The following is a 27,941-nucleotide window of genomic DNA, read 5'->3' on the forward strand; positions in this document are numbered from 1 at the left end:
TAACATCATTTTATGTATCTGCTTTGTTAAATGTTTAACCCAGTGTTTCCCAACCTTTTTTGAGCTGCAGTATCACCTATATCAGTGGTTTTTAAAGTGGGCGGTACCGCCCCCCGGGGGGTGGTGTGAACTTTCAGGGGGGCGCTGACGAATAAACAGGCGAATGGGGGGCGTTGAAATAGTGAAGGGGGCGATGGAGCAATTACAGTAAAATGTGACGTTGGTGTTTGTAGAAAGACCGGAAAAATTGATTGTCTGTAATAAAAAGTCGACAAAAAACAAGCTTTATTGAAACAAGAAACGTTGTCTGCTCGAGCGCTCACGAGCAGCGCGCATATACCGTATATCACTAATTGTCGCGAGTTTATCGTCGATGCAGGCGACTGGGGAAACCACCACCATCCAGTCAGCCGCAGAGGAGCACACAATAGCGCGCCGGCAACGCTTAACCACAGACGTATGCGCACAGCGACCGGCTTAATGCATCAGCTATCAATTTTTTATGATTCGAGGTGAAGAATAAATGATAACCATTTTTGTTTATTAAAATTGTTTTTTTTAGTCTTCAAACTGTTTGTGATTGAAGAATCAACCAATTCTTGTGACATTTAGCAATATAGTCGTTCTAGCGTTCGTTGGAAAGGGGTAAAGAGGGGGGCGTTGGCATTTTGGCCCGGCGGTGAAGGGGGCGGTGGCCAAAAAAGTTTGAAAATCACTGACCTATATTAACAATATAACGTTGTTTTCATCAAAAGAATAAAATAAACCTTCAAAAGTATTCCAAAATCTAAATTTTGACACTGACCAAATGTCACCGAAAGTTGATATCTATCTCATAATAGTTCAATTTCAATCTTGTCACGGTTCGATTTCAATCTCTGAGATGAAGATTTCCCTCTAAATATTAACATGTATGAATTGTAATTTCCTGCAGCACACCTGACCATCGCTCACCAGTATTCTGCGGCACAATGGTGGAAGAAACTTGTTTAACCACAAAGATGACAATGGCTTGTTTGTTTTTTTCCTGTACAACGGTCACATTATTCCTCATTATGCATTCCAGTCAGTAATCTTTAAATTACATTGATCTTTAATGGGTGATACAAGTAGAAATGATGGTAAAAGGTTGGAAACATTATTTTGTATTTGAATATTGAACGCTCTGACAATGCCTGGTATTATTGTATATATAGACAATTTCAACATATAACACAGCTATCTACAGTATAAACATATATTACATTACATATTTCCAAGAATTTGCATGATATTAGTACCATAACCATAGTCTTTAGATTGGCACTACTGGTTTAGAAAAGTTTTATGCATATATACTAATACATTTATAAAAGGAGATGAAATTTGGGCTGTAGAAAATGGATGAAATAAAATGTTGTATTTATCTATATTATACAGTGGTACTTCGACATACGAGTGCCCCGACAAACGAGCAATTTGAGATACGAGTAATGTTTTGAGCAAATATTTATCTTAAGATACGAGACAAATTTAACTGTACGAGCAGACAGCAAATGCGAGTGGCTGCTCATAAGAACATCATGGACACTGTCTCTCTCCCCGCAACTCTCTCGTGTAATGTCTCTATCGTCGCATTTCCCTCGTGTTATGTTTTTGCAAGCACTGGGCGTTACATTTTTACAGTGTTTTTTCCCGTTAGTCAGTGCCAATGGCGTATATACTACTTCTCGGTGGCAAGTAGTCGTGCGTTATCCTATTGTCAGGACATTTTTATGCATCATTTTGGGAATATTTTGAAGGGAATACAAAAGCAAATAACCCTCGATAGGTTGCATCTGAAAGCCACAGTGGAAGTGGGGCAAATAGAGCCAACCAGCCGGGAGCAGAAAAGTATACAATTTTAAAACAAAATTAGAATTAAGTTTAGTGTAAGGTTAGATTAAATTTATTTTTGAGTGTCTCTGTATTGTAATCCATGTACATTTGAATTGGTTTATGTTATGTTACAAGCGCGTTGCCGTGCAAAAAGTCCCCCCCCCCCCCCCCCTCTGTCCGTCTTTCTCCCCTCCATGAAATCTGTCTAATTTAAATAATATTAAGCACATTATAGTGCTATTAAACCACTAGTTATTTGTTACTTTGTAAATAGATCGCGAATTAGAACAAATAAAAAAAAATCCAATCCAATGTCCTGTTTTTAGTATTTTTTCAGAGGGTTGTAGAATTAATTTGTTTTTAGTTCATTTCTATGGGAAATGTCCGTTTGAGTTACAAGAAAATCGACATACAAGCTCAGTCCCGGAACGCATTAAGCTCTTATCTCGAGGTACCACTGTACATTGCTTGTACTTGCGTTTGGGGGACAATTTAAACAACTTTGAAAAATCACAAACTATCTTTATGGTTGTTCACTACCAACCTGAGTTATTTACACCACTGATTAACCATTGTGCGCCATTATAGACTTTGGCTACAGAGACAAAAGCAAAATTCCATTCTATCAAAACATTCTCTAACATATTTCCCTCCTTGCTGCAAACAAAAACCTAATTACATTTTGCTACTAAGTGTACAATTTTCAGTAGAAGTACATTCTATCAGATGTTTTTTCTTGGTGGAAGGGTTTCCTTACTCACTTGAGGAGAGAAGCATGGGCTTTGTCCTACTGTGACCTGTATAAAGTGCCTTTAGAAAATCACTATGAAACTAATAAGTCATATGCCATAAGGAAAAGGTGAAGAATGGTACCTGGGAAGCTATTCCCATTAAAGCCTCACTATAACCATCCTGATTTAGTAAGACTAGGCAGATATGGTGTTGATTGAAGGACCCTCCTTAACAAATTTCTGTTTCTTCTTAGTGCAGTACACGTACAGAGCCGTAAGAGGAACACAGCTGACTGAGGACACCAACAGTAATGCAATGAAGAATTGACCAAAAACAGGATATTCTGTCGCCACTGACTTTCCCTGCAACAATAGAAAAAAAACAACATAGTTAGTAGTCAGTATCCATTGTGATGCGTTATTTGAATGCAGTGGTAAAGTGAAATAATAAATCACTCAAGACGCTTCCCATGCATTAGCCATCCACTTTGCACACAGGAATAAACTACAGTAAAACCATGTCATACGAGTGCCCCGACATACGAGCAATTTGTGATCCGACTAAAATTTTGAGCAAATATTTACCTTGAGATACGAGACAAATTTTGATATACGAGCATCCAGCCAGGTGTGGCCAACGCAAGAGGCTGCTTTTGAGAACAACATGGGCACTGTCTTTCCCGTCACAAGTTTCGGATATAAATGTCTCTACGACCACCAGGCGGAGCGTTGCATTTTTTCTGTTTTTTTTTCTTCCGCCGTTAGTCAGTGCAGAATGGCGGAGCTTGCTTGCCATTACGAGAAGAGTAGTACTTCCCGGACCAATATGTGAGGTTCACCAATAGGCATTCCCAAACGCACGCACATATAAAAGAGACGGGACAATCATCTGTGAAATTCTTGCAAGAGAGAATCGAACCGACTCGTCCTTGCCCAGGCTCATTCTGGCGTTACAAGCATCATTTCCCTGTTTATTAGCTTCCAGGGCCCTAGTTACAATGGACGTCTCGGCTCTCAAGGGAAGTGTGGGAAAATAGGAGTGAGAAGTCAATAGTCAAGGACCCTCATTACAATAGAAGGTTTAGCTCTCAAAACAAATGAAGGTCTTGTAGTGCCGAAGGATTTTCTCCACATTCCAGCAGTCCAAGAGGATTCAACCTTCCTGTTGGTTGGTCTAACTAAGGAGCAAAGCATTTACATGGTTGCAAGCAGATGTACTGTAATACTTTTCTAATGTTAATAAGCTAAGTGAACCAAAGCGTTCTTCGTTGCAAGCAAATATATAATAAGAAGACTAATGACCATAACAGGTTCCTTTGAAAAACTGCACCTGAAAGTCAAGGTGGAGGCGGGGAAAATAGAGCCAACCAGGGAGAAGAAAGGTATAAAAATGTAAATCAAAATGTGAATTAAGTAAGTATATGGTAAACCTAGATTAAATTTATTTTGAGTGTGTCTGTATCGTAATCCAAGTTCATTTAATTTTTTTTGATTTATGTTACGAGCGTGATGTCGTGCAAAAAGTCTCTCTCGTTGAGAGAACTGTAAAGCCGACGCACTAACTGCTGATCCACAGGGCCGCCCTATATATTATTTTAGTAAATGTTTATTTTCGCGAATCTTTGTCGACAGAAACTAAGCATTCTGCACATTTGTATAGCATTGCAAAAAAAAAACTAATAAATGTTTGTGTCATGTTTGTACACCTACAGAAGCCATGTAAAAACAAAAAAAATATATTTCCCTCCATCTATTTCTGTTCTATAAAAAAGCTCCAGGTAGCCACTACCCCAACGCTAAAGATCCACATGTTCGAGAGTTGTTGTTTTTTTGCTGACCCCGGATCTACACTGACAGCTGCAAACCAAAGTAAATTTGTTTGATTTCAACGTAAAGGAAGGTGAATAAAAATGTATAAAAAATACAAAGCAAGTTAAAGTAAAAAAGTTTACCTGGTTCCGGTCCCATGCTTGGTAGGTGAGTGTACCTCCTCTAATATAGTTGACAATGTAGAAGACGAAGAGGCATATTAGGAGGAGGGGACTTATTATCCCCCACGTAATTTTAAAATACCAGTTTGGTCGGTGACCAATCATGTCTTCAATGTCTTTTTCAAACCTACAATGAGTAGAGGTGCTGTTAATGTAATGTCGTTATGAATAAAATGCATAGTGCATAGATCCACTTTAACATACAGACCTTTTAATTCCATAAATATAACTGACAGTTATAATCTCAATGAGGACCACAAAAAGCAGGGAGAAAGATGCTCCAAATTCATTGAACATGGTAAACCAGTAATTTCCAGAGGGGGTGGTAAAGCCCAGGCCTAACAGTAGCAAGATTACACACACTATCCCTGGAAGAAAAGAAAGAAAATTACAGGTAATGCTTTGAGAGTAAAGACTGTTCATAGATTACCAGTAAATCTTTGATAGGTGCTGCAGACCACCAGAAACAGTTTTAACACTTTCAGCATGTTCAGGACAGTGAGCTACAGTGGAAATCTATCCAAATATTATTATCTTAACTCATTAGTATCCTAATGAACAGAGTGAAAGTCACTGAGTATGTGTTGTGGTATAGTGAGTAAAGCTGGAAAACTGAGATTGAAAGCCTCAGAAGGCTGTAAGTGATCATTTGATAATATCCAGCAACACCCCTTTAAAATGGATTGGTCGGTCTTCTGTTGCCGCCAGACGTTCCCTACCCTTGGACTAGAGTAATCCCTCGAATATCGCGGTTAATGTACACCAGACATGGCCGCGATAGTCGAAAAATTGCGGAGTAGGGTCACCCCCATTATAAATGCCACAATACGGCGTACGGTCTACTTGCCGAACGACATTTAGCCGACTGACATCTGGCCGATGGCCAACTCGCCGAAGGGCCGAACGTAGAATTAGCCGAACGACTAATTGGCCGACCGACTATCTCGCCGACCGACTATCTCGCCGACCGACTATCTCGCCGAAGAAAATTTAGCCGACGCGCTCACCCCGCCCCCGGTCGTGTGTGTATACACGTTTTTCAACCTCTGCCCGTGGGTCATGTACGGCCCGTTACTGATAACAATTTTCATTTAGAATACCAAGTTACAGATAACAACATTCATTTAGAATAACAAGTTACAGATTACAACATTCATTTAGAATAACAAGTTACAGATAACAACATTCATTTAGAATAACAAGGGCATTTATTCACGGCCAAACAAAGTAGTCATAACAGTAAATACTATAATGACAGAAGAAAAAAAAATTATACTGTAGATACTGTAATTTACACCATCATAGGAAACATTAAGATTAATCTTTGAATTAAGGTTCATAGCAAACAATTTTGAATATATATCCTAAAATAATGGGAAATTATCTAAAATTAAAAATGTGTTCTTATTTGAATCGGTAGAACACTTTCACCTGATGGACAAATAATTTTACTGCAATTGGGTCCGGTACCGGGTTAAAAGTGCACTTTTTACCGGGCAATCGAGCACCCTGGGCTCGGTTATAGTCTCTAAAAATCGCCAGAACTTTTATTCATGATGCGGTTTTTGTATTTAATAATTTAATGTTGTTTTCGACTGGATTTAATGTCTTTTAGTGCATTTTGGGTTTTTTGCCATTGACGTCCATGGCTGTCTTTTACGGGGGAAATCCCTACCCTGGGCTCGGTTTAAGCTTCCAAAGAGCTCCAGTATCTGTATTTAATCATTAAATGCCGTTTTCCACGTGATTTTAGCACATTATGAATATTTTACTAAGCAGCAGCACCATATTTGAACTTTTTAAGACATGCATTTGTCAATGTAAAAATAAAAGATATTTCCCCATGAATTTCTTTGCACTCTGGAATCATTACATGCAGCCGTAAGAACTAATGAAGACAAATTAGCAGTTGTTTAATTGATAACTATTAGGAGTTCGAGATACGCAGAAATATATACCTGTTAAATATATTTTATTTTAAATAATTTCCCATTATTTTAGGCAATATATATTCAAAATGATTTGCTGAGAACCTTAATTCAAAGATTAATCTCAATGTTTTCGATGCTGGTGTAAATTGCAGTATCTCCTGTTATAACTACTTTTTTATTCTGTCATTATAGTACTTACTGTAATAACTACTTTGTTTGGCCGCGAATAAATGCCCTTGTTATTCTAAATGAATGTTGTTATCTGTAACTTGTTATTCTAAATGAATGTTATCAGTAACGGGTCATATACGGCCCGCCGGCCGAGGTTTTAAAACTTGTACACACATGACCGAGGGCGGGGCGAGCGCGTCGGCTAAATGTTCTTCAGTTGGCCAATTAGTCGTTCGGCTAATTCTATGTTCGGCCAGATGCCCCTTCGGCAAGTTGGCCGTCGGCCAGATGTCAGTCGGCTAAATTTCTTTCGGCAAGTAGACCGGCCACGCCACAATACATGCTTTACATGCTATTTGCGCTAAGAACACAAGTACAATTTTCAAAAAGTGTAATTTAATAAATATTACGACTACGAACATACCAAAAGACTAATGTATTAAAATCTAAATATAATCTAAACATTTACAAAAAATTTAAATACTTGCTGTTCGCACAGTAGATATAGTCCTTCTCCACATGAAATAGTCCCCAAAAAATCAATCAGATTAATGTTTGTAATAAAATTAAAATAAACAGGTTGATGAATGTAATACAAAAAACAGGTTGATGAATGTAATACAAAAAAACAGGTTGATGAATGTAATACAAAAAAACAGGTTGATGAATGTAATACAAAAAACAGGTTGATGAATGTAATACAAAAAACAGGTTGATGAATGTAATACAAAAAAACAGGTTGATGAATGTAATACAAAAAAACAGGTTGATGAATGTAATACAAAAAACAGGTTGATAAATGTAATACAAAAAAACAGGTTGATGAATGTAATCCAAAGAAGACGATGATGATTGATGATGATGGTCTGCAGATGAAGCTTCTCCGTGCAACGAGCCACTGTGAAAACCATGCCTCTTTTAGAACTTTTCAAACCCTTGCCTTGCTTGCTAAAAAATCATGAGGCTCACTCACGGAACTGGTACTTGGCTGAGGCTCGCATTCAGGGTCTTTGTCAGGAGCTAAGCTAAAATGTAAGGTATTGGCTTTGATTCGGATGATGGTTGTATCCAGAGGAATATTTTTTGCCTTACATTCTGAGACTCAGACTGTTGGGGCATTCTCCATTTTGAGGAAGATTTTATTCCTCGTGATTGCCATAGAAGAATTTGACATTTTACTCATTCTTTTAGTATTGCTGTTTCATTTTGATATTGTATTTTGCTCAATCTTTATGTTGTGGCGGTCTTGTTCGGCTCCTGTTCTCAACTCAATTACAATATGAACAAAAGGATTGGTATTGGTCTGAGATACTTCAATTACAATATGAACAGAAGGATTGGTCTGAGATTCTTCAATTACAATATGAACAAAAGGATTGGTATTGGTCTGAGATACTTCAATTACAATATGAACAGAAGGATTGGTCTGAGATTCTTCAATTACAATATGAACAGAAGGATTGGTCTGACATTCTTCAATTACAATATGAACAGAAGGATTGGTCTGAGATTCCTCAATTACAATGTTAACAAAAGGCTCTTTCTGAGATTCTTCTTTCGAGGTTAGATTCACACTGATAAGAGAACAGATGGAGAAGGACTTCAGAGGGCAGAGGAAACAAAGAGCAGGGCGGATGGTCGGGACTTCATAGGACCAGCGGCGACAGAGGTCTGGATGATGGGCCTTCGAGGCTGGAAGGTGTGATGTCCAGAGAAACCCCCCTCACAGCAGTCATGGACCAGCCCCCATCTCATTGTTAATCAGCGAATGAATATGCATTTTGTTATACTATAACTGGGCAAACGCAGGTTTGGACAATGTCTTTTCCATCCTCCGCTTGGGACATCAACACTCAGCGGGCTTATTCTTTGGGAGGGAGACCCGGAGCTCTGTATGAATCAATTTGAACGGAATAAATCATCTGTGGATAAACTCGCTCAACCCTGGTTTGTCTCCTCCGATGCTGAACACGCTCCAATGTTAGACGGGATAAGACAGAGTTAAGGAATTGGAGTAAGGTGATATATTTAAAGTCTAACACCATGCGCTTGGTTTCACTTGAAAAGAAAAGTGTGGCCGCCTTTCGAATGTTGGACTCTTCTTCCTTTATATACCGCACAGTAGATTCATGGCGCTCGACATCGACACACCTTTTCCCTGCCCTCAGAATGTCGAGCAACTTAACTTTTTCAGCCACCGTCATCACATCTTCAGTTTTTTCTTCGCGTCAAATGAAACTTTGTGTGTTGCTGAACGCTTGGGGGCCATTTTCCGTGGTGGTGTATATTTGTAAAATCCAAACAAAAAAAGCTGGAATCCACTTGAAGTAGTCGATTCTCTCTCCGTACGCGACGCAAAACGCTACCCGCACGGAGCAGGAAAGACCGGGCCGCGTGTTACACACCGGTATTTATATATTTTGCTTTCTTTTTCTGTGGTATTGTTGGTGCTTAGAACCAATCATTTCAGCGCAGAACAGGAGGCAGGACCGTGCCATTTTTTGACACCATTTTCGTGTCTTCCAGTTGCGAACAGTTGCGATATTATTCTAGTCCAAGGGTAGGGAACGTCTGACGGCAACAGAAGACCGACCAGTTGCGAAAAAAAATTCATAGCGGGAAAAACCAACCAAATGTCGGCCCTGGAATAAACCGTTTTATTCCCTCGTAGCATCTACTAGGTTAACAATGTAAAATTGCAAGAACTAATTTAAGTTGCTTGAATATAAAAAAGTTGAGTACAGTTTTGTTACACGAAGCTGTGTATGATGACAATAAAAGCTTTTGATTTGATTTGACAAACTCAGTTGAAGGCCCTTGCAGCAAGGTAAGTAATCAAGGAAAAGCCATTAAAAACCCACTTCACTAAAAAACGCAAATGAGTAATTTATCCCCCAAAAATTAATAAAAAACAACAGAAAACCATGTATCAAAGAAAATCTTACCGTTTAACACCTCACTGCTAACATTATTGAATATCTTAAAGTCTCGCAGAGGGGTGGTGATGGCAGTCAAGTTGCCTAGCATGCTACCCAATCCCAGGAGCAGGAGCATAAAGAAGTAAAGCACTGACCATAATTGAGGCAAGGGCATGTTTTGAATAGCTTCACTGTACACAATGAAAGCAAGCCCAACACCTTCCACGGCCTGAAAACATGAGAAAAGAAAATAGGGTCATCAATATCAATTTATAACACCCAACCTACCTTTTCTAACATTTCTAATTTGTAAAAAATGTGTATTCAGATGGACTACGGTAAGATGGCAACACCCTGAGTGAGCAGTGACAGGCACAACTGAGTTTTTTTTCATGTTTCATGGACATCAAAATACATTTTGTTTAGCGTTTTATCTGTTTATCTTTTCTCTATTTTGAAATAAATGACTGTATGGGCCACCTTGTCTTATTTTATTGTGTTTTGTCTTGTCACCTTGCAGCTTTGTGCATGTCCTTTTATGTGCATCCAAGCTATACCTTCGATTTAGTCATAGTTTTTTAGCGACAAATACGGCTTTTATGCGAGTAAATACAGTAAATACAGTAGTTCTCACTTCATCATGACAGTAAAAGATTTGGAGAAAAACTAGGTTGTGACTCATCAGTATTGCCTATCCAGAATGTGCCGGGATGTGTTTAGAAAAGAAACACACTTGAAAGAAGTTGACAGGAATAATAGAAATCGAACGTTTTCGCACATGAACAAACGTGTTATTATAATTTTATTTTTTGCAGTGATCCAACAAGTCCACTGAAAATGTTATGAGTGCAACGGTCTTCAAATGTTGAAATTTCTATTCCTTTGAATGTGGTTTTATGTAAAATGAGTACACTCATACTGACAAACAGGCCCAGTTGTTGGATTATTTTAGAAAAATGATCCAACAATTCTACTGTTTAAAAACGTTTTTTCTGTCCTTCACGCAGAGCTGTACGAACAATTGCTGAATTATTTTCCCTTACTGAATGAAAAAGCGCACTTTGCCTTGACGCATATTTTTCAAAATAGTACTTTTGGATCAATATAAAATCTACCAATTTTGGTAAAAATCATGGATTATTTTTTAGAAAATATTTGCTTTTAGTCTCCAAAAAATCTCACAACAATGAAATTGCTTCTCAAAATCTTTTAAATGATGTTCATCGGAAGAATGGGACAGGTGAAACATCTTTTGTGTTACTCGATATCCAAGTCAATTTGACAAGGGTGATCATAACATACTAAGCAGATTGGCAGACTGACAATAAGTTACAATGATTCAAATGTTATTTATTTCTCTGCTTCAATCAGAAACCATAAGTTTAAACATACTTATATCAGACGTTGGATTCCTCAAGGGTCTATTTTGGGATAGCTCTTATTAAGGATTCATTGGTTACTCTATCTCAGGTCATAGGCGGATCTAGGGGCTGGCTAATTTTCTGCGCTGTTTTGAGTACAAAGTGAACAACTGGAATTCCCTGAGTGGCAGGTTGCGCAGGAAAGCAGCCTGTAGCATACCTGTGACGTGAGTTACCAGCACGACAAGGGATCATGTTCATTTTGAGTAAGACCTGATATTAGAATAATTGAGCACAGAACAAGAAAGAGAGGGGTATTGGAGAGAAATACCTCTTCTCTCCCCACTCCCGCTTAGCCCAAGAGACCCAAATTTACTTAACAGCCAAACTTAAAAAGAGTATCGAAAATCACTCCTTGAGAAAAAAGATTAACTGGATGGATGGATAGTCTTAATGAAGTGTGGCCCCGTTCAGTGAAAACACACCGTGTGACACCACACACTGGACAGAAAGTGTCTGTAGTGTACTGAGGGAGGAACACTTTTGATGGTAAAATCTGTCAAAATTGCTAGACAGATTGAGACTAAACCTTCCTATGATTTTTCAGGTGTTGAGAGAGTATACGTTTTTTATCGAAAAATGATAGGTGCAATTTTGGTCAGAATTACCCTTTAAATCAGGGCTATAAGCATTATTGTTTAGCACAACATATTTCTAACCAAATTATATGTTCATCGACAATATTACTTATTAAAATACACCATCTAGACTTTTAATCGTATTTTTTTTGTTTTTATTATTTTTCCCCATGTTAATTGACTGTTTTTTTGTTATTTTCTGGCGAGTGTTTTGCACGTTAGCCTCATAGTTATGAGGTTGAGGGTTTGGTCCCAGATCAACCTCACGGTTTGGATTATTCATATTCTATCTAGGCTTGTTTGGGTTTTCTTCGGGTCGTCTGGTTTCCTCCCACATCTCAAAAAGATACAAGGGAGGCTAGTTGAAGACTCTAAGTTGTCCATAGGTATAAGTGTGAGCATGAATGGTTGTCCGTCTCCTTGTGCCCTGGTATTGGCTGGTTACCAATTCAGGGTGCCCCCTACCTCTCCCCATAGCTAGGTGGGATAGGCTCCAGTAAGCCCTGCAACCCTTGTGAGGATAAGTGGTTTTGAAAAAGATTTTTTGTATTGTTGCTTATCGTTTAATGTAAAGCATTTTGAATTACAATTATTTAGAATTATAAGTCTCTTACCGCTACAAAGTAACTGGGTTACAGTTTTTACAGTTTTTTTTTACAGCTTTTTGATCCTTTATTTTTACGTTTTATAGTCTCTTAAGAGAATCTGCATTATGTGCTTCACAGAGACCTGGCTGAATGAACCAACACCAGACTCTCTAGTCTTCTTGGATGGCTTTCAGCTGGTGAGGGTGGTCAGAGAGAGAGAGACAAAGGTGGGGGACTATCTGTTTTTATTAATAGTAGATGGTGCAGCCCCGAGCATATTACTGTGAAGGAACAACTTTGCACTTGAGATATCGAGCTAGTAGCTGTTAGCATCAGGCTGTTTTGCATTCCCCGGGAGTTCTCGCACGTTATCGTAACAACTGTGTATATACCTCCTTTGGCCGATGCGGCAGTCGCTCGCGAGCTGGTTCACACTGCTGTGTCCCGGCTGCAGACGTCACACCCCCAGTCTCTCCTTCTTATCTCTGGTGATTTTAACCATGCTCCCTAGGCTTCTACTCTCCCCACCTACACTCAGTAGGAAAACTCTGGACCTGCTATATGCCAACACAAAGGAGGCATACATCTTAGTCCCCCTGCCCCCACTGGGCCACTCAGACTACAACCTGGTCCATCTGATCCCCACCTACATCCCTATGTTGAGGAAAATAAAACCTACCATGAGGATCATACAAAGATGGACCGAGAAGAAAAGAATGGTACTGAGGGACTGACTGGGAGGTGCTGTGCAATTCACATGGGAAAGACATTGACAGCTTGGGATCTAAGGGCCCTCCTGAACAAGAAGAAGAGGGCTTTTAGGTCTGGGGATAAAGGGAGCCTGAGAATGGTCCGGAAGGAGCTGAAGAGAGAGATAAGGGAGGGAAAGACCATCTACAGGAGGAAGCTAGAGAACCAACTCTAGAGAGGCAACACCAAAGAGGTCTGGAGGAGCTTCATGACCATTTCGGGCCATGGAGGCAACAGTGAGAGAGACCCGGAGTTTGGAGACAGGGAGTGGGCCAATGAAGTGAATCAGTTCTTTAACAGATTCAGTCCTGCCCCCACTCTCCTGACCCCCAGATCAGAAGAAACTCTCTCCCCTTGTTCTCTTTTTCCTCATCCTCCCCCTCTTCCACAGGTCTCTGCATTACTGTCGATCAGGTGATAAAACAGCTAAAGAAAACCGAGACAAGGTAGGCTATTGGGCCAGACAGCCTCAGTTCCAGACTACTGAGAGTGTGCGGATCAGCTTGGCATTGGTGTTTCTGCATATTTTCAAACTCAGCCTCAGTCTGCAGAAGGTTCCCACTTTGTAGAAAACTTCCTGTGTGGTCCCAGTTCCAAAGACTGCGAACCCCAGGGTGCCAAACCACTTCAGGCTGGTAGCATTAACCTCTCACCTGATCAAGACATTGGAAAGAATCATCCTCAATCACCTCAGCCCCCTGATGAATGCAGAGCTGGTCCCTCTGCAGTTCGCCTATCGTCAGGGCATTGGTGTGGAAGATGCTACCACCTACCTGATGCATAGGTCTCTTTCACACCTGGAGAACACGGGAAGCCGGTGAGAATGATGTTTTTTGACCTCTCCAGTGCGTTCAACACCATTCAGCCAGCCCTAATGAGAGGGAAACTGGAAGAGGCTGGAGCAAGGAACCACCTAGCCGCATGGATCATCGACTTCCTCACTGACAGGCCACAATAGGTGAGACTCCAGGATTTTACATCTGATTTGGTAGCTAGCAGCACGGGGGCCCAACAAGGTACAGTGCTCTCCCCAGTCCTCCTCTTCTCACTCTACACATCAAACTTCAAACATAATACAGACAACTGCCACCTCCAGAAGTTCTCTGTCGACACCGTTATTGTTGGACGGGTGACGGACGGGAACGACCTGGAGTACTGGGCAGTCATCACAGCTTTTGTTCACTGGTGTAGGCAAAACCACCTCTACTTCAACACCAATAAGACGAAGGAAATGGTCATCGATATTCAGAGGAATCTTCAACAGACCACTCAGGTGAACAACCAGGGTACAGACATTGAAATTGTGGATAATTTTAAGTACCTGGGTGCGCAATTCAACAACAAACTAGACTGGTCCACAAACATAGATGTCCTGTATAAAAGGGGCCAGAGCCGCCTCTACCTACTGAGGAGTCTATGGTTCTTTGGAGTGTGCAGGACACTGCTGAGGACTTTTTACGACACTGTGGTGGCATCTACAGTGTTCTATGCAGTGGTCTGTTGGAAATGCGGGAGCACGGAGAGGGACAGGAACAGGCTGAATAAGCTGGTCAGGAGGGCCAGCCCTGTTCTGGGCTGTCCTTTGGACTCTGTGGAGGAAGTGGGAGAGCGAAGGATGCTGACCAGGATGATGTCCATCATGGACAGCACCTCCCACCCCCTGCATGAGTCTGTGGAGTACCTCCGATGCTCTTTCAGCAATAGACTGTTGCACCCTCATTGCAGGAAGGAGCGCTTCCGCAGATGCTTCCTCCCATCAGCTGTCAGGCTCTTTAACAAAAAATGGCTGAGTGTTAAGACCTACCGTATGCATGCATGTACATCTATGTGTATGTATGTATGTATGTGCTTATATATGTTTGTGTATGAACACGTATATGTATGTGTATGTTTGTGTATGCGGGTGCGTATATATTTCAGCAACACGCTTATTTATTTATATATTTATGACCTATCTGTCTATGTCTAAAATGCCTTTCCTATTTCTGAATCCTCACCCTCTTGCTTCTGTGACAACGACATTTCCCGAATATGGGATGAATAAATTTATCCAATCCAATTCATAATCCATACAATCAGTTGCTGTATGGCTTATTCTAAATGTGTCAAACTCAAGGCGAGATGTCATGTGGATCGACTTTATTATTATTTCTCACTAAAATAAAATGTTTCTAGTCCCAGATTAAATGGTTTCAATATTTATAACTATCATGGGCAGTGAATGAGTTCAGGCGCTACTAGAAACAAAATAAAATAAAAATTATTTCTTGTTTATTATCTGTTTTCCCTGGTCAGTTCAGATGTTGCTGTGTGGGGTTTGCATGTTCTCCTCAGGCTTGTGTGGGTTACCTCTGGGTACTGTGGTTTCCTTCCACATTCCAAAGACATGGATGATCGGCTGGTTGGACACCTCAAGTAATATGGATAATGAATGATTTAACTTTTTTTTTGCATAAAAAATTGATTTCTAACTGAAGCAATGATGGACTTGGATGTGATCAATTGCCCACAATTACTTTCCTTAATGTATTTAGTGTATTTGAATGAATAGACAAAAAGAACATACTTGCACAGCGGTGGAGAAGAAAATAGCAACCCATTTGGTCAAGAAGCGTAGAAGGATGAATTACATACTGTGTCTAGTTCTCTCGTTAAATCACAGTCTTCCAGTTTATTGCCAACTTCAGCAAACTGCTCCGGGTATGTTGCATTGAGTTTCTGAACCCATTCAAACACATTATCCAAGTTGATAGTATCCTCTGCGAGATTAAAGGTATTCAGTAGCAATATGCGTGTCCTAGAAGAGGAGAGAGTAGCACAGTTCTTTCTACCGAGCTTTAACACTGAGTGGCACCAGCTGAGATTTTGGCCATGATTAGCAAAATGTATTTTCATGTACGTACCAACATGACCCATTTTTTTTAAGTCAGTCTTATTCACTTGAATCATAAAACTCACAAAAGTGAGCAAAACTCACCTCAACAGGCAGTTCTCAAAGTTAACGGTTGCCTTAAAGCCGTATATAGAAAACGTGACGATGGAAGCAAAGATGGATGTTCCACTGTTGATGATGGAGACAATGATGGCCTGACGCTCAAAATTGTTGTTGTACTGATTGTAGCTGGAAAATGCTATCAGCGACCCAAATCCCAAACCCAGAGAATAAAAAATCTGAGTGGCAGCATTTATCCAGGCAGTGGGATTTGCAAGTTCTTCCATCTAAAAGCATATGCACAAATGGATGAACACATTGAGATGCAAGTGATGTACACTGAAAAAATAACATTCTTTGGATCTTTGAATTCTATAGGGTACATTGTTTCCACGTAATACTATTAATAATATTTTTTTGAATTTTTAAAAATAATATATTTAGTACCACTTATCCTCACAAGGGTTGTGGGGGGTCCTGGAGCCAAACCCAGCCAAGCAGAGGCAGCAGCCAGGGGAGACACCCTGAACCGGTAAGCCGATCGCAGGGCACGAAGAAACGGACAACCACTCACTCTCACACTCATACCTTGGGAGAATTTAGAGTGTCCAACCAGCCCACCATGCATGATTTTTGAACATGCGAGGAAACCCACGCCGAGAACATGCAAACTCCACACAGGTGCACCCACCTGGATTTGAACCCAGGGGAAAAGAGCTGTGAGGCCACCGTGCTAACCACTCATCAACAACCCTAAAAAAAATTACGGGACATCTTTTAACAAAGGCCACCTCCAAGTAAAGGTTCACTCGCCTTACTTCGGTGCAGGCAGGCGTGGGCTCGATTCCCGCTGGTTGTAGTATGATTGTGAGTGCGGATGGTCATTTGTCTTTCTATGTTCCATATGGCTGACTGACAGCCAGTTCAGGGTGTAGCCTTTTGTCCGAAGTCAGCTGGGATAGGCTACAGCAACCCCTGCAATCCTTTCGTGGATGTGTGGTATGGCATATGAATGAATGAATGTTTTAACAACAATAGGCACTTTTCTCCCTTCAAGGCATTTTGAATTTATATTCTCATTTATCTACTGATTAGACAAGGTCACCATTCGGGATGTCCCGTTGCTGATTTTTTTGACTTCCGATCCAATTCTTTTGACGATATGTTTTGCTGATACCAAGCCGATATCCATACCATATCAAATTCGATAATAGAAAACCAGCTGTATTGAGCGTCGAGACGTATGAACGACTTATAGATGTCTTTTTTCACTCTGACTCACAACAGCTTGTCATGTGTTGAGGCTTTAATTATCCAATAAATAAAAAACTGTTTTTATTTTGTCTGTTGTACATATTTTATGATTACTTAACCATATGATGTTAGTTCTTTGTTTCTCTCATTTATTTTCTGTACCGCATATCCTCACAAAAGTTGCAGGGGGTGCTTGAGCTATCCCAGCTGACTAAGGCTGACCCTGAATTGGTGGCCAGCCAATTTAAGGGCACAAGGAGATGGACGACTATTCACGCTCACACTCATACCCAGGGGCAATTCAGAGTGCTCAACCAGCCTAGCCTGCATGTTTTTGGGCTGTGGGAAGAATCCGGAGTATCCCGAGAAAACCCACGCAAGCATGCAAACTCCACACAGTGAAGACCAACCTGGGATCCAACCCACAACACCAGAATTGTGAGGCTGACGCACTAACAACTCACCCGCCAGGCAGCCAGATCTTGGTTTCTGATCAAATAAAAAAAAGTGCCCCAAAAGCCTATACTCCGTTGCAATTTATAAATATATTTCTTCCCTCCATTGTGCATTCTTTGGGAAGTGTGACTTTGGCCCAGGTGCGATTTATCAATACTGTAATAATCTTGTGTTTAAGCAAAACAAACATTAATCTTGTTGTATTTTTGTATTTAAAATTAGTAAATCTAAAGACCATCAAATTCCCAATTTTCTGTGTATTCCCCACAAAAACATAGGCTGGGAGACTAATTTAATATTGTATGGTTGTAAAAATGACACATATTCTAAATATCCTTACCTTGGGGGTGAACATGTATGTTATACCATTGATGGCACCAGGAAGAGTTAAACCCCTAATTAGGTAGATAACCAGGACCACATAGGGAAAGGTTGCAGTGAAGTAGACCACCTGCAGACATAGCCAAACATTTTTTTTTGCTCTGTTTTCATGCCGTCAATCATTTTAAAGATAAATGCAGCATTTACAGTACTGTGACACAAAGGATGGACGTATATGAAAAAGTGAAAACACGAGAAAGATAAAGAGGAAAAATGTTTCTATTCATGATAACAGTTGCTATCATACTGAGTCATTTTTGTTCTTTCAATAGTGATCTCAACGACTTATCCTCGCAAGGTTCACTAGGTAATTTCATTTTTCTTATTACAACACTCAGCTTTACCTTCCCAGATGACTTCACTCCATGGATAATGAAGAGATAGGTAATCACCCAGGCCAGCACGAAACACAAAGCCTGGCTTGTTTGAATGCCTCCATTCTCTTCAATAGAAGACGCAATGTCCAGTGTTTCTCTAAAAAAGAAGTACTGGGTTGGAGAAGCCTTTTGGCACTCCTCAACAGGCCCTGTCCGGTTAGAATTGACAGGGCAATTTGACCAGGGCAGGACAGACTGTGAAAAAAAAGCAGAGAAAGGTTCTTGTCAAGGTACATAATGTAACCTACAAATATCCTCTAGACTGTTATCATATTTGGAATGGTGAGATTGAGTAGCTCACTTGAAATGAATTAAAGAGGTACCAGAAACTCCAGCCATTGATAATGTTGTAGTACAGGCAGATATAAATGGATGCCACAACACTAGCGAGACCTGAAAGGAGAGATTTGAAATTATTTTTTGTTATTGTTTTTATAGATGCCTAAAGGCCTTTTCACACATGAGGGAGGAGTTTCGTGACCAATTTCGGTGAAAAAGCAAAAGTAAATTTGTGTGGAGGGACCTCATATTGAAATAGAAACTTGTTCCAGTTCAGAGCGACAAACAGAGTGGACAATAGCAGAGGTGCTGGCGTAGTGTTATTCAGCTGTTTTGGTGAACTGATTATACACGTGTCATGGCAGGGAAAGCCTTGATGAATGCACTTTCTTGAAGTTTCATGAGCATTGGGGCACCCAGAGAATGGCTTCTACAACATTGCCAACTTAACTACTCGACATATAAGCAATTCGAGATAATTATCTCGAGATACGTGAAAGTGACATTTTAATCCCCAGGTTTGATACATTACATTGCGTGTCCAAATACTCCTGGCCCGGCCCCTCTGTCAAATTTTAGTATCCAATCTGGCCTGCAAGTCAAAAAGTTTGTCCACCCCTGGCAGACTCAAATACAGTTTGCTCCCAAGAGCTGTCACCATACTTAACTCGAGTTCTGCACCAAGGACCTAATCAAGACTTATTAATATTACTTATACTACTTATTTATTATGTTCACCACTTATTTATCTAATACTATTTAGTGATTATTTATTTATCATTAGTATATACTGATTATGTATGTGTTTGTTTGTTGCTGCATCCATAGACACAGCGAGTGGTGCGCTCTCAACAACTTGGCACTGAACGTTTCCAAAACCATGAAACTGATCCTGGACTTCAGACAGAACAAGCCCGCTACGCTCTGCAGACCTCACTTGCACTACTTATTTATTGATCATTTATTTGTTTGTTTGTTGTTGTTATTTGTGCACTACATGGTGAATGGTTTAAATCTCATTATACTTGTATAATGACAATAATAGCATTAAATTCAATTAAATTCAATCTTGCATAAGTAAGTAGTAGTGCAATAACTTGGCCTAATGAATGAACTAATGAATAATTCCTACCAGAAAGCCATAAACCATTTGATTTGAGTTTAACCAAAATATTTTAGAGAATACTTACCCACTCCTCCTAAATAAGGGTTAACAGCTGACCAGGCTCCAATGCTTCCCAAACGCATTTTTTGACCAATGGCAAGCTCCATGTAGAATAAGGGTACACCTTCAATAATCAACATCAGTAGGTATGGTATCAAGAAACCCCCTGTTGAAGAAAGTACAATTAAAGCAGTGTATAGTTGATTCTTCAAAAGAAGAAAACCTGCTTTCCTGTAAAGTTCAACGTGTATTTAACTGGGTTTATATCACTGTATTATCTACCACAATCAGCCTTTCAATAAACAGAAACCTCCGGGTTTTATCTTGCGAACTTTGGGATAATTAACAATCAACTCTTAATAACATCACGTGACTACAATGTGATCACTATCATACCAACAGTGAAATTTAGTGACACGTGTTTGGTACATAAATTTGACATGACACTGCAGAAAAAAATTAGTCATGAATAATACATATAACAGTTTTGGTCTCAAAGGAACACCAGAGGTTGGTCTGTTGTGTTGATTTTATTAATTTTTTTAAATGTTGTATCCTGATATTAATTAAAAAAGGTATTATGTGACATTATAAATATTGATTGATTTTAATTGAATCATCAACTGAGCATGACCATTTCCACAAAACCAAATGCAAAGACACTGTGTGGCAATGAGTGACGAAAGAAATATTCATTCATTTTTTGTAACTCCTATTGTCACCAGAGAGGCGTGGGTACTGGAGCCTACTCAAAGCAACTGTGGAAACGAGGCGGGCGACACCCTGAATTGGTGGTCAGCTTATCGCAGTTAGACAAAAGAACTATTTGCCACCAAAAAAATGGGAAAAAAACAGTTTATTGGGAGCTTTAGTCCAAGTCCCCTTTGTCAGATTCGAGAGGCATTGGATCTTCGATGGAATCTTCAGGGGGTCCCGTAGGTGAAACAGCAGGAGCTTCTTTCTGCGAGGTTTTCGGCGCCCAAGGAACATAGCGACCATCATTTCGTTTCTTGTACAAATATGCTTTTGTACAAAGACATGACACTGTCAAGACGATTGCCAAATTCAATGGCTCTGACCATGTTGTTATCAAACTCCTGGAGACGTTGTTGCAAACTGCATGCCATAATGAACATCTTCTGTAGATATCTTAAAGGAAGAGCACGTTCTTCATCCTCATTTGCATTGTTGTCCGCTGCCTCTTCTTCCTCACATCCCAGTGGCATCATTTCGAAAAGGTCCTCATCAGTTGGGGATTCTGTGTGGTTTTGAACAGTATGTAGAAGTCCTCTCGTTATGCCAGCTTCACGGCCTTAGCTACAGCCAAAATCCCTGATAATGATGGTTCCATTTTTTCCTAGTGGTTACAAAGCGTGCGTTGTCCTTGTAAAATCAAATTGTTGCAGTCTTCTGAATTTTCACTTCTTTCTTGGAATAACGCATGGTAGATTCATTTTTGCTGCAATGGCGTGCTACACCTTTAGCATAACTAGGACACACGTTAGCATGCATCCGAGCCTATGTTTTAAAAAGGGCAACATGAGCAAAACTGAGTTTGATTTTGTTTTATTGACGTAATGTGTATTTGCGAAAATATAAGTATTCAAACATCTATAAATCTGTATCCGACATAAAGACATTGTTCACTCCCAAGCTGTTCACAAAGCTGTTTCCCCGCGCTGTTATATTATGTTCGATCCATTTTTGAAACGTTCACCCCCGCATTCTGGTGTCATTGACTTCAGGCATTTTCTCTGTATAGGTCTAATATGTGGTTTCTTTGAGTATTGCGAGTGTTTTTGAAGGTTAAAAACGATACGAGCACACGGAAGTCAACTGCTGTGCCACTCCTCAGGGATGTTTTAAATGGATTTACTGCAATGATAGGAATACGCAATGAAAGTCCACTGGGTTGATCGCAATAAGTAGTGTGTCGGCAAGAAATGAAACCAGTCAAACACACGGTCAGTGTCATACAAAATTTTAAATTAAGCCCATATACAAGGCGCACCAACTTATTTGGCGCCCTGTCCATTTTAAAGACTAAGTGCGTCCTCTTGCTGTGAAAATATTCAATTTAATTTAATGATTTTAGTTTCAACCAGTGGTGTGCCGTCAGGGCCATAAAGGCCTTCACTGCTGGCCTAAGAAATATCTGAATCACAGACTGATTTTAATTATATTTTGTTCAAGAATACTAATTCAATAATTCCAAATTGTCTGTTAGCTTCCTTTCATTGCTTCGTGTTTTCATATTGAAGCATTTAACCAATCACATTTCCGCCATTATTTGTTGCCAGGGTCAGAAATCTGCCTCGAGGCCTTCACAATCAGTTCTGCAGGCTCTGCTGCATTAAACAAGCGTTGATAAGACTGTTGCTTTAACCAACCAGAATTCTATTTGGTGACACTAAGGCCTTCTCGCAGTCGTATGGATTCGTCATTGTCTTCTCGCAGGCGTAGGGATATGTCATCGCTTTCACCAACTATGATTGGCTAGTGACAGTGTGGACTAGCCAGAGCTACCTAAATGTATCTGGAGTGAGCTGCACAAGCAAATATATTGTTGTGTTGATTTAATTGCGGTTTTGTCAACCCGCAATGGCTGATGGAGGAGAAGAAATTGATTTTTTTTGCACATTTACTGTCAAAGCCATTTTCAAGACGGACTTTTAAAGAAAAAAAAGCTGGACATTAGTAAGAAAGGTCGGACAACTCCAAAACAAGCAAGCTTGTCACAACCAGGAACGAACATTTTCCGTACTAAATCAGTCATTTTCCGTACTAAATGAGTCATTTTACGTACTAAATCGAATAAAAACGTTTGCCAGAAATACGACAGGATAGGCGCGACTTTCAGCATTAGCTTTGATCGCGATAAAAAAGGAGAGAAAGGAGGATGGATATTGTGTACAGGAAAAAGGGATTTTTGGTGAGTAAAATATGGCTATATTCCTAAATATATTTCAATTGTATGAGGTTGTTATTGATAATTTTTTCATGTGTCGCAGCTGTAGTTGAAATAGAAGTTTTGTAGCCATAAAATAGTTTTTGAGGGTTGGATTGATTCAGACATAGCTGAAGGCATCGCTTGAAAATTCACGGATCGCCACTGGTTTCAACATTGTATCAGTTTGTATATTTCTAATAATACAATAAAGATTAATAATTAAGAAAATACATTGATGTAATAATAATTGCTGCAATTTTTTTTAAACTGTATAAATTATTAGCGTCTTAGTGTTAATATTCTATTTATAACTAAAAATATAACTAAAAGGAGTCACCTCATCGATAAAATTTAAAGTACAGTAAACCGCCACATTTCTTAATAATAAATTAAATATCATATGCATTCAATTTATTTTTAGAGTTAAGAGCATTTGGATGAAAACCAAAATGCTTCAATTTCAGGCCTGATGTGGTTCAAACTCTTTTTCCCCATTTTTAAAGAGTTGGTCGACCTATTGTTGGAGAGCTGGCAAAACCAAAATGGATAATAATAAAGTTCATGAAGTAATTTTATCCAGTAATTTTACTCAGAATGTTTTTCCTGAGCCTCATTGAGCCCTCTGCTTAGCATGCAAATCCACCGACATTTCCTTAAATTTGGTGCTTTGCCATTGGCCAAAGAATTGAAATAAAATCATGTTTAGAATTTTTTCTCTCATGATCATTTAAGGGTGGCCTGATGTATGAGTGGTTAGCCCGTCGGTCTCACAGTGCGAGTCCTGGGTTCAAATCCAGGTTGGTCCACCTGTGAGAAGTTTGCATGTTAGCCCCAGGCCTGTGTGGGTTTTCACCAGGTACTCTGGTTTCCTCCCATATTCCAAAGACATGCATGGTAGGCTGATTGGACACTTTAAATTACCCCTATGAGTGGGAGCTCATTGCGCCCTGCATTAGTTGGCCACCACATCAGGGTGTACCTCGCCTTGTACCCGAAGGTAGCTGGGACAGGATCCAGTACATCCCCCCCACCAACCCCCTCAACCCTAGTGAGGAGAAAGTGGTTTGGAAAATGAAATGAAAATAAACATTTAAACATGATTAAATATGATGATGAGTAATGTGTTGCTATGTTTTGAGTCAAGTTTGACAGATAGCACATCCCCAAATTGCTACTCACTTATTGATGTTAACTGTCAAACTAAACACGAAAACAAATTGAGTTACAAATACGTATTTCTTATATATACTAAATACAACATATACTTGTTTTTTCTTAGGTCCTGAAAAAAATGTTTTCTTAAATCTAATTGTTATCGTAAATCTATTAGAAATGGGTTAAGAAATTACCAAAATGACAATTGACCTAATAGGACAATTTACATAGAATATGAGAATGTTCATGTGAAATAAATTCTTCCTCCTTTGTGGAAGAACTATTGATACATGTGAATAAATTGTAAGTGAAATATACAGAAATAAAAAAATAAAAAAAAGAAGTGTATTGCTGTGCACACACAAGTCATGTTTCTTAAGGTCCTATTTTCTTTAATATAACTTCCGAATTAAAATGGCCCTTGCGCTGAAACTAAAATGAAAATTGTACTGTCAAAGTCTTCAATGTTTTTTTAACCTCACTGCAATGTAAAGTATAATAGTTTTTAGTTTAAACTCTCATTATTGAATTCATTTTCCTGTCCAATTCCATGCTGTTCTTGTTGTGTTTGTGTGTCATCATAACTGTTATGTCATTAACTCTTATCATCCGCTTCTACTGTATGGTGCTTTAACAAGTGAGTCACTGCATGCCGTATAGAGCTCATTCATTTCCAATGTTACTCTGTTGTTCTACCCTATAGTTTATGACATGCTATTGAGGTTTACGGCTTATTTAAACTTTGTGTTAACTCGTATTCTGATAAAGATTTGTTTAGACATTTTACAACTCTCCGACCTGACATTACTGGTGGCCTGTCTTATTATTCTGTTTATCGGACTTAATCCTTTAAAAAGCACTCATTGGCTGCCTGTCTGATCCATTTTGACAGGGGGAAGGTGCCCAGTTCAATTGAAGTCCAACGGCCGGCGGTCAAAAGACAATGCAAATAAAAGTAATTTTGAGAACCAATGTATGTCTGTTTAATTCATTTACATAAACAAATCAAAATGTACACTTTTTGTATAATCAAGATGTTTTAACTGAAGTGTCCAATGTATTTATTCATTCATTCATTTTCCATGCCACTTATTCCCACAAGGGTCACAAGGTTGAAGTATTTTAACGAAGATTGTGTTTTGAATTATATACATGAACTTCATGAGTGCCAATATTGGCAGTCTTACATTTTTCGTATATTATAATATATATTCTTCTTATTATTATTATTATCATCATCATTATCATCTCATCTCATTTTCTGAACCGCATTATCCTCATTAGGGTCGTGGGGGGTGCCGGAGGAGAACATGCAAACTCCACACAGGTGGATGTGACCTGGATTTGTACCCAGGACCCGAGAGCTGTGAGGCCGACGCACTAACCACTCGCTAATACCAAAATCAGTTGAAAATAAATTTTCTTTGTTCAAATACCTCATCATGAGCATGTGTCACATTCATTATACGTATATCACAAAGAAAATTGCATGGTATTATGTCAGACAGTCTAATTAAAATATTACTAGTTTTATTTTGACATTTTATTTATTCATTCATTTTCTGAAGCACTTTCTCCTCATTAGGGTTGGGATGGGTGCTGGAGCCTATACCAGCTGACCACGGGCCAGAGGTGGGGGATATCCTGAATCGGTGGCCAGCCGATCACAGGGCACAAGGAGACATACAAACATTCATGCTCACACTCACACCCAAGGGTGTCCAATCAGCCTACCATGTATGTTTTTGGAATGTGGGAAGCCGACGCGCTAACCACTCGCCCCACCTGGCCGCCTCGATTATTAATGTTATTATTATTAAATATTCTAGTATTATTTTGTATTTATATTTATATATTTATATTTATTTTTAATGATAAAAAATACTATACCTCATAAAAGTCTTGATGTCCCAAAATGAGATTTTGTTTTTGTGACAGTGTTTTACTTTTTTAATTAAAAAATAAAAATGATCCTAAAATATCTGATGGCAATAATAAATGATGAATGTATGATCCAGTCAAAATTGATTGTCCGTCTAGACCAGACATGTCCAAAGTCCGGCCCGCGGACAAATTTTTACCGGCCCGTGGCCTCTATCATGAAATCAATAATACACGGCCCGCCAGCACTGATGACCACAGTATAAAATACATGAGTTGAATAAATTCTTAAATCTCAGTTCATTATTTTTTTTGTGATGGTCAAAATCACAGTTTGAATATGCAGTGATCATTGTTTTGTTTTCAGCACTGTTCCTACAGTGAGCATATAACAGAGATTAATATGTGATGTTTCACATGAACTTAGATATCCTTGATAGTTTTCTTAATTTTTTGTGGTTTGTGATTTCGGTAAAAACCTAAATGTAAAAAAAAATGTAAAAGTAAAAGTATGCCATTTGTAATTAAAAAAAATCCCAAAAGGTTAATTTGTATTTAATGTTAATGGTTCAAAGAATGTCAGGCTAAATAGTCGGCCCGCACACATTTTCACCTTGCCAAATCTGGCCCTCTTTGCAAAAAGTTTGGACACCCCTGGTCTAGACTCTAGAGCAGTCAATGACACTAAAAGACTGGAATTCACAGATAGTTCTCCCAGTTTATTTAAAAGGAACGTTTATTGCTCTGCAGGCAATTACTAAAAAAAAGGTAACTCCTCCTTGCAGTCCTAACCAGTGCATTATTATAATAATACTTTAGATTGGGCGGCCTGGCTAATCAGTGGTCAGCGTGTCGGCCACACAGCTCTGGGGTCCTGGGTTCAAATCCAGGTCGGTCCACCTATGTGGAGTTTGCATTTGTCCCCGGGCTTGCATGGGTTTCCTCCCACATCCAAAAGACATGCATGGTTGTCTGATTGGACACTCTAAATTGCCCCTAGGTATGAGTGTGAGAGTGAATGGTTGTTTGTCTCCTTGTACCCTCCAATTGGCAGGCCGCCAATTCAGGGGTCCTGAAGTAATCTGGGATAGGCTCCAAAACCCACTGTGACCCTTGTCAGGATAATCATGTCAAAAAATGAATGCATGAATAAAAGACAATGGTAAATAAATGATCATTAATAATTAATTGTTATAATTATTATTATTAATTAAGGGTGGTTGAGTGGTTAGCGCTTCGGGCTCACAAGGAGACCTGGGTTCAAATCCACGTAGGTTCACCTGTGTAGGGTTTGCATTTTCGCCCCGGACTGCATGGGGTCTCTCCGGAAACTCTGGTTTCCTCCCACATTCCAAAGACATGCACGGTAGGCTGATTGGACACTAGAAATTGCCCCTTGGTATATGAGTGTGAGCGTGAATGGTTGTTTGTCTCCTTGTTCCCTACGATTGGCTCCCCACCAGTTGCCCCGCCTCTGACTCGAAGTCAGCTGGGATATGCTCCAGCACCCCCACAACCCTAGTGAAGATAAAGTGGTTCGAAAAATAGAACGAGATTATTAATTAACTATTCATAATAATTATTTATTAATTAATTAAGTCAAAATGACATAACATATTAGTAATATTTATGCTCTTTTGCATGACCAAAACAGCTAGTGACTCCATAAAGAGTTAAATGTCAACTTTTGAACAGCTGTCCATTGTACTAGTGAGCACTGTCCCTAAAGCATTCATCTCTAAGTCTTAGATTTTAAGGTGAGGAAATTTTCAAAGATGGGGTCGCCAGTCGCCCAGGTCTTACCTCCACCGTGCATCTGGCACAGGTAGGGGAACCGCCAGACGTTCCCTAGTCCGACAGCATAAGAAACACACGCCAAAACGAACTGTAAGGGACTGTCCCAGTTTGGTCGAGAATCCTTTTCCATATTTGCCCCAACAATGTGAACGTCTTCTCGCAAGAGTCTCGTCGACAGTTTGTGCGAGGGGTTCGATTGCCTGCAGCCTTTTAATAGCTCCGTCATTGGAACTTCTTCCGAGGCGGCGGCGGGCGGAGCCTCAAACTAGTCGTTTATTCCACTTATTACTTTTACTTGATTTTTTCGTGTTAGTATGCTGGTAGGGATTCAGTCAGAACATAGTAGTTACTATTCTCAAAACAGGGGACAGGTGCGACG

The 27,941-nt window shown here is 39.6% G+C and overlaps 1 protein-coding gene across 1 annotated transcript; it reads right to left on the reverse strand.

Moving 5' to 3' along the window:
- Positions 1-185: 185 nt before the first annotated feature.
- slc6a20 (solute carrier family 6 member 20) lies at positions 186-27,852 on the reverse strand. Its single transcript, XM_077721172.1, has 11 exons — positions 27,569-27,852; positions 19,805-19,945; positions 18,637-18,728; positions 18,303-18,530; positions 17,918-18,028; positions 15,913-16,154; positions 15,570-15,732; positions 9,627-9,828; positions 4,788-4,947; positions 4,541-4,706; positions 186-2,951 (listed from the first exon to the last, which is right to left on the reverse strand). The coding sequence occupies exons 1-11, from the start codon at positions 27,786-27,788 to the stop codon at positions 2,784-2,786; spliced, it is 1,893 nt and encodes a 630-aa protein (XP_077577298.1). The 5' UTR covers positions 27,789-27,852; the 3' UTR covers positions 186-2,783.
- Positions 27,853-27,941: the final 89 nt, after the last annotated feature.

This window comes from Stigmatopora nigra, chromosome 7, assembly GCF_051989575.1.
Source record: "Stigmatopora nigra isolate UIUO_SnigA chromosome 7, RoL_Snig_1.1, whole genome shotgun sequence".
In the NCBI taxonomy this organism is placed as follows: Eukaryota; Metazoa; Chordata; class Actinopteri; order Syngnathiformes; family Syngnathidae; genus Stigmatopora; species Stigmatopora nigra.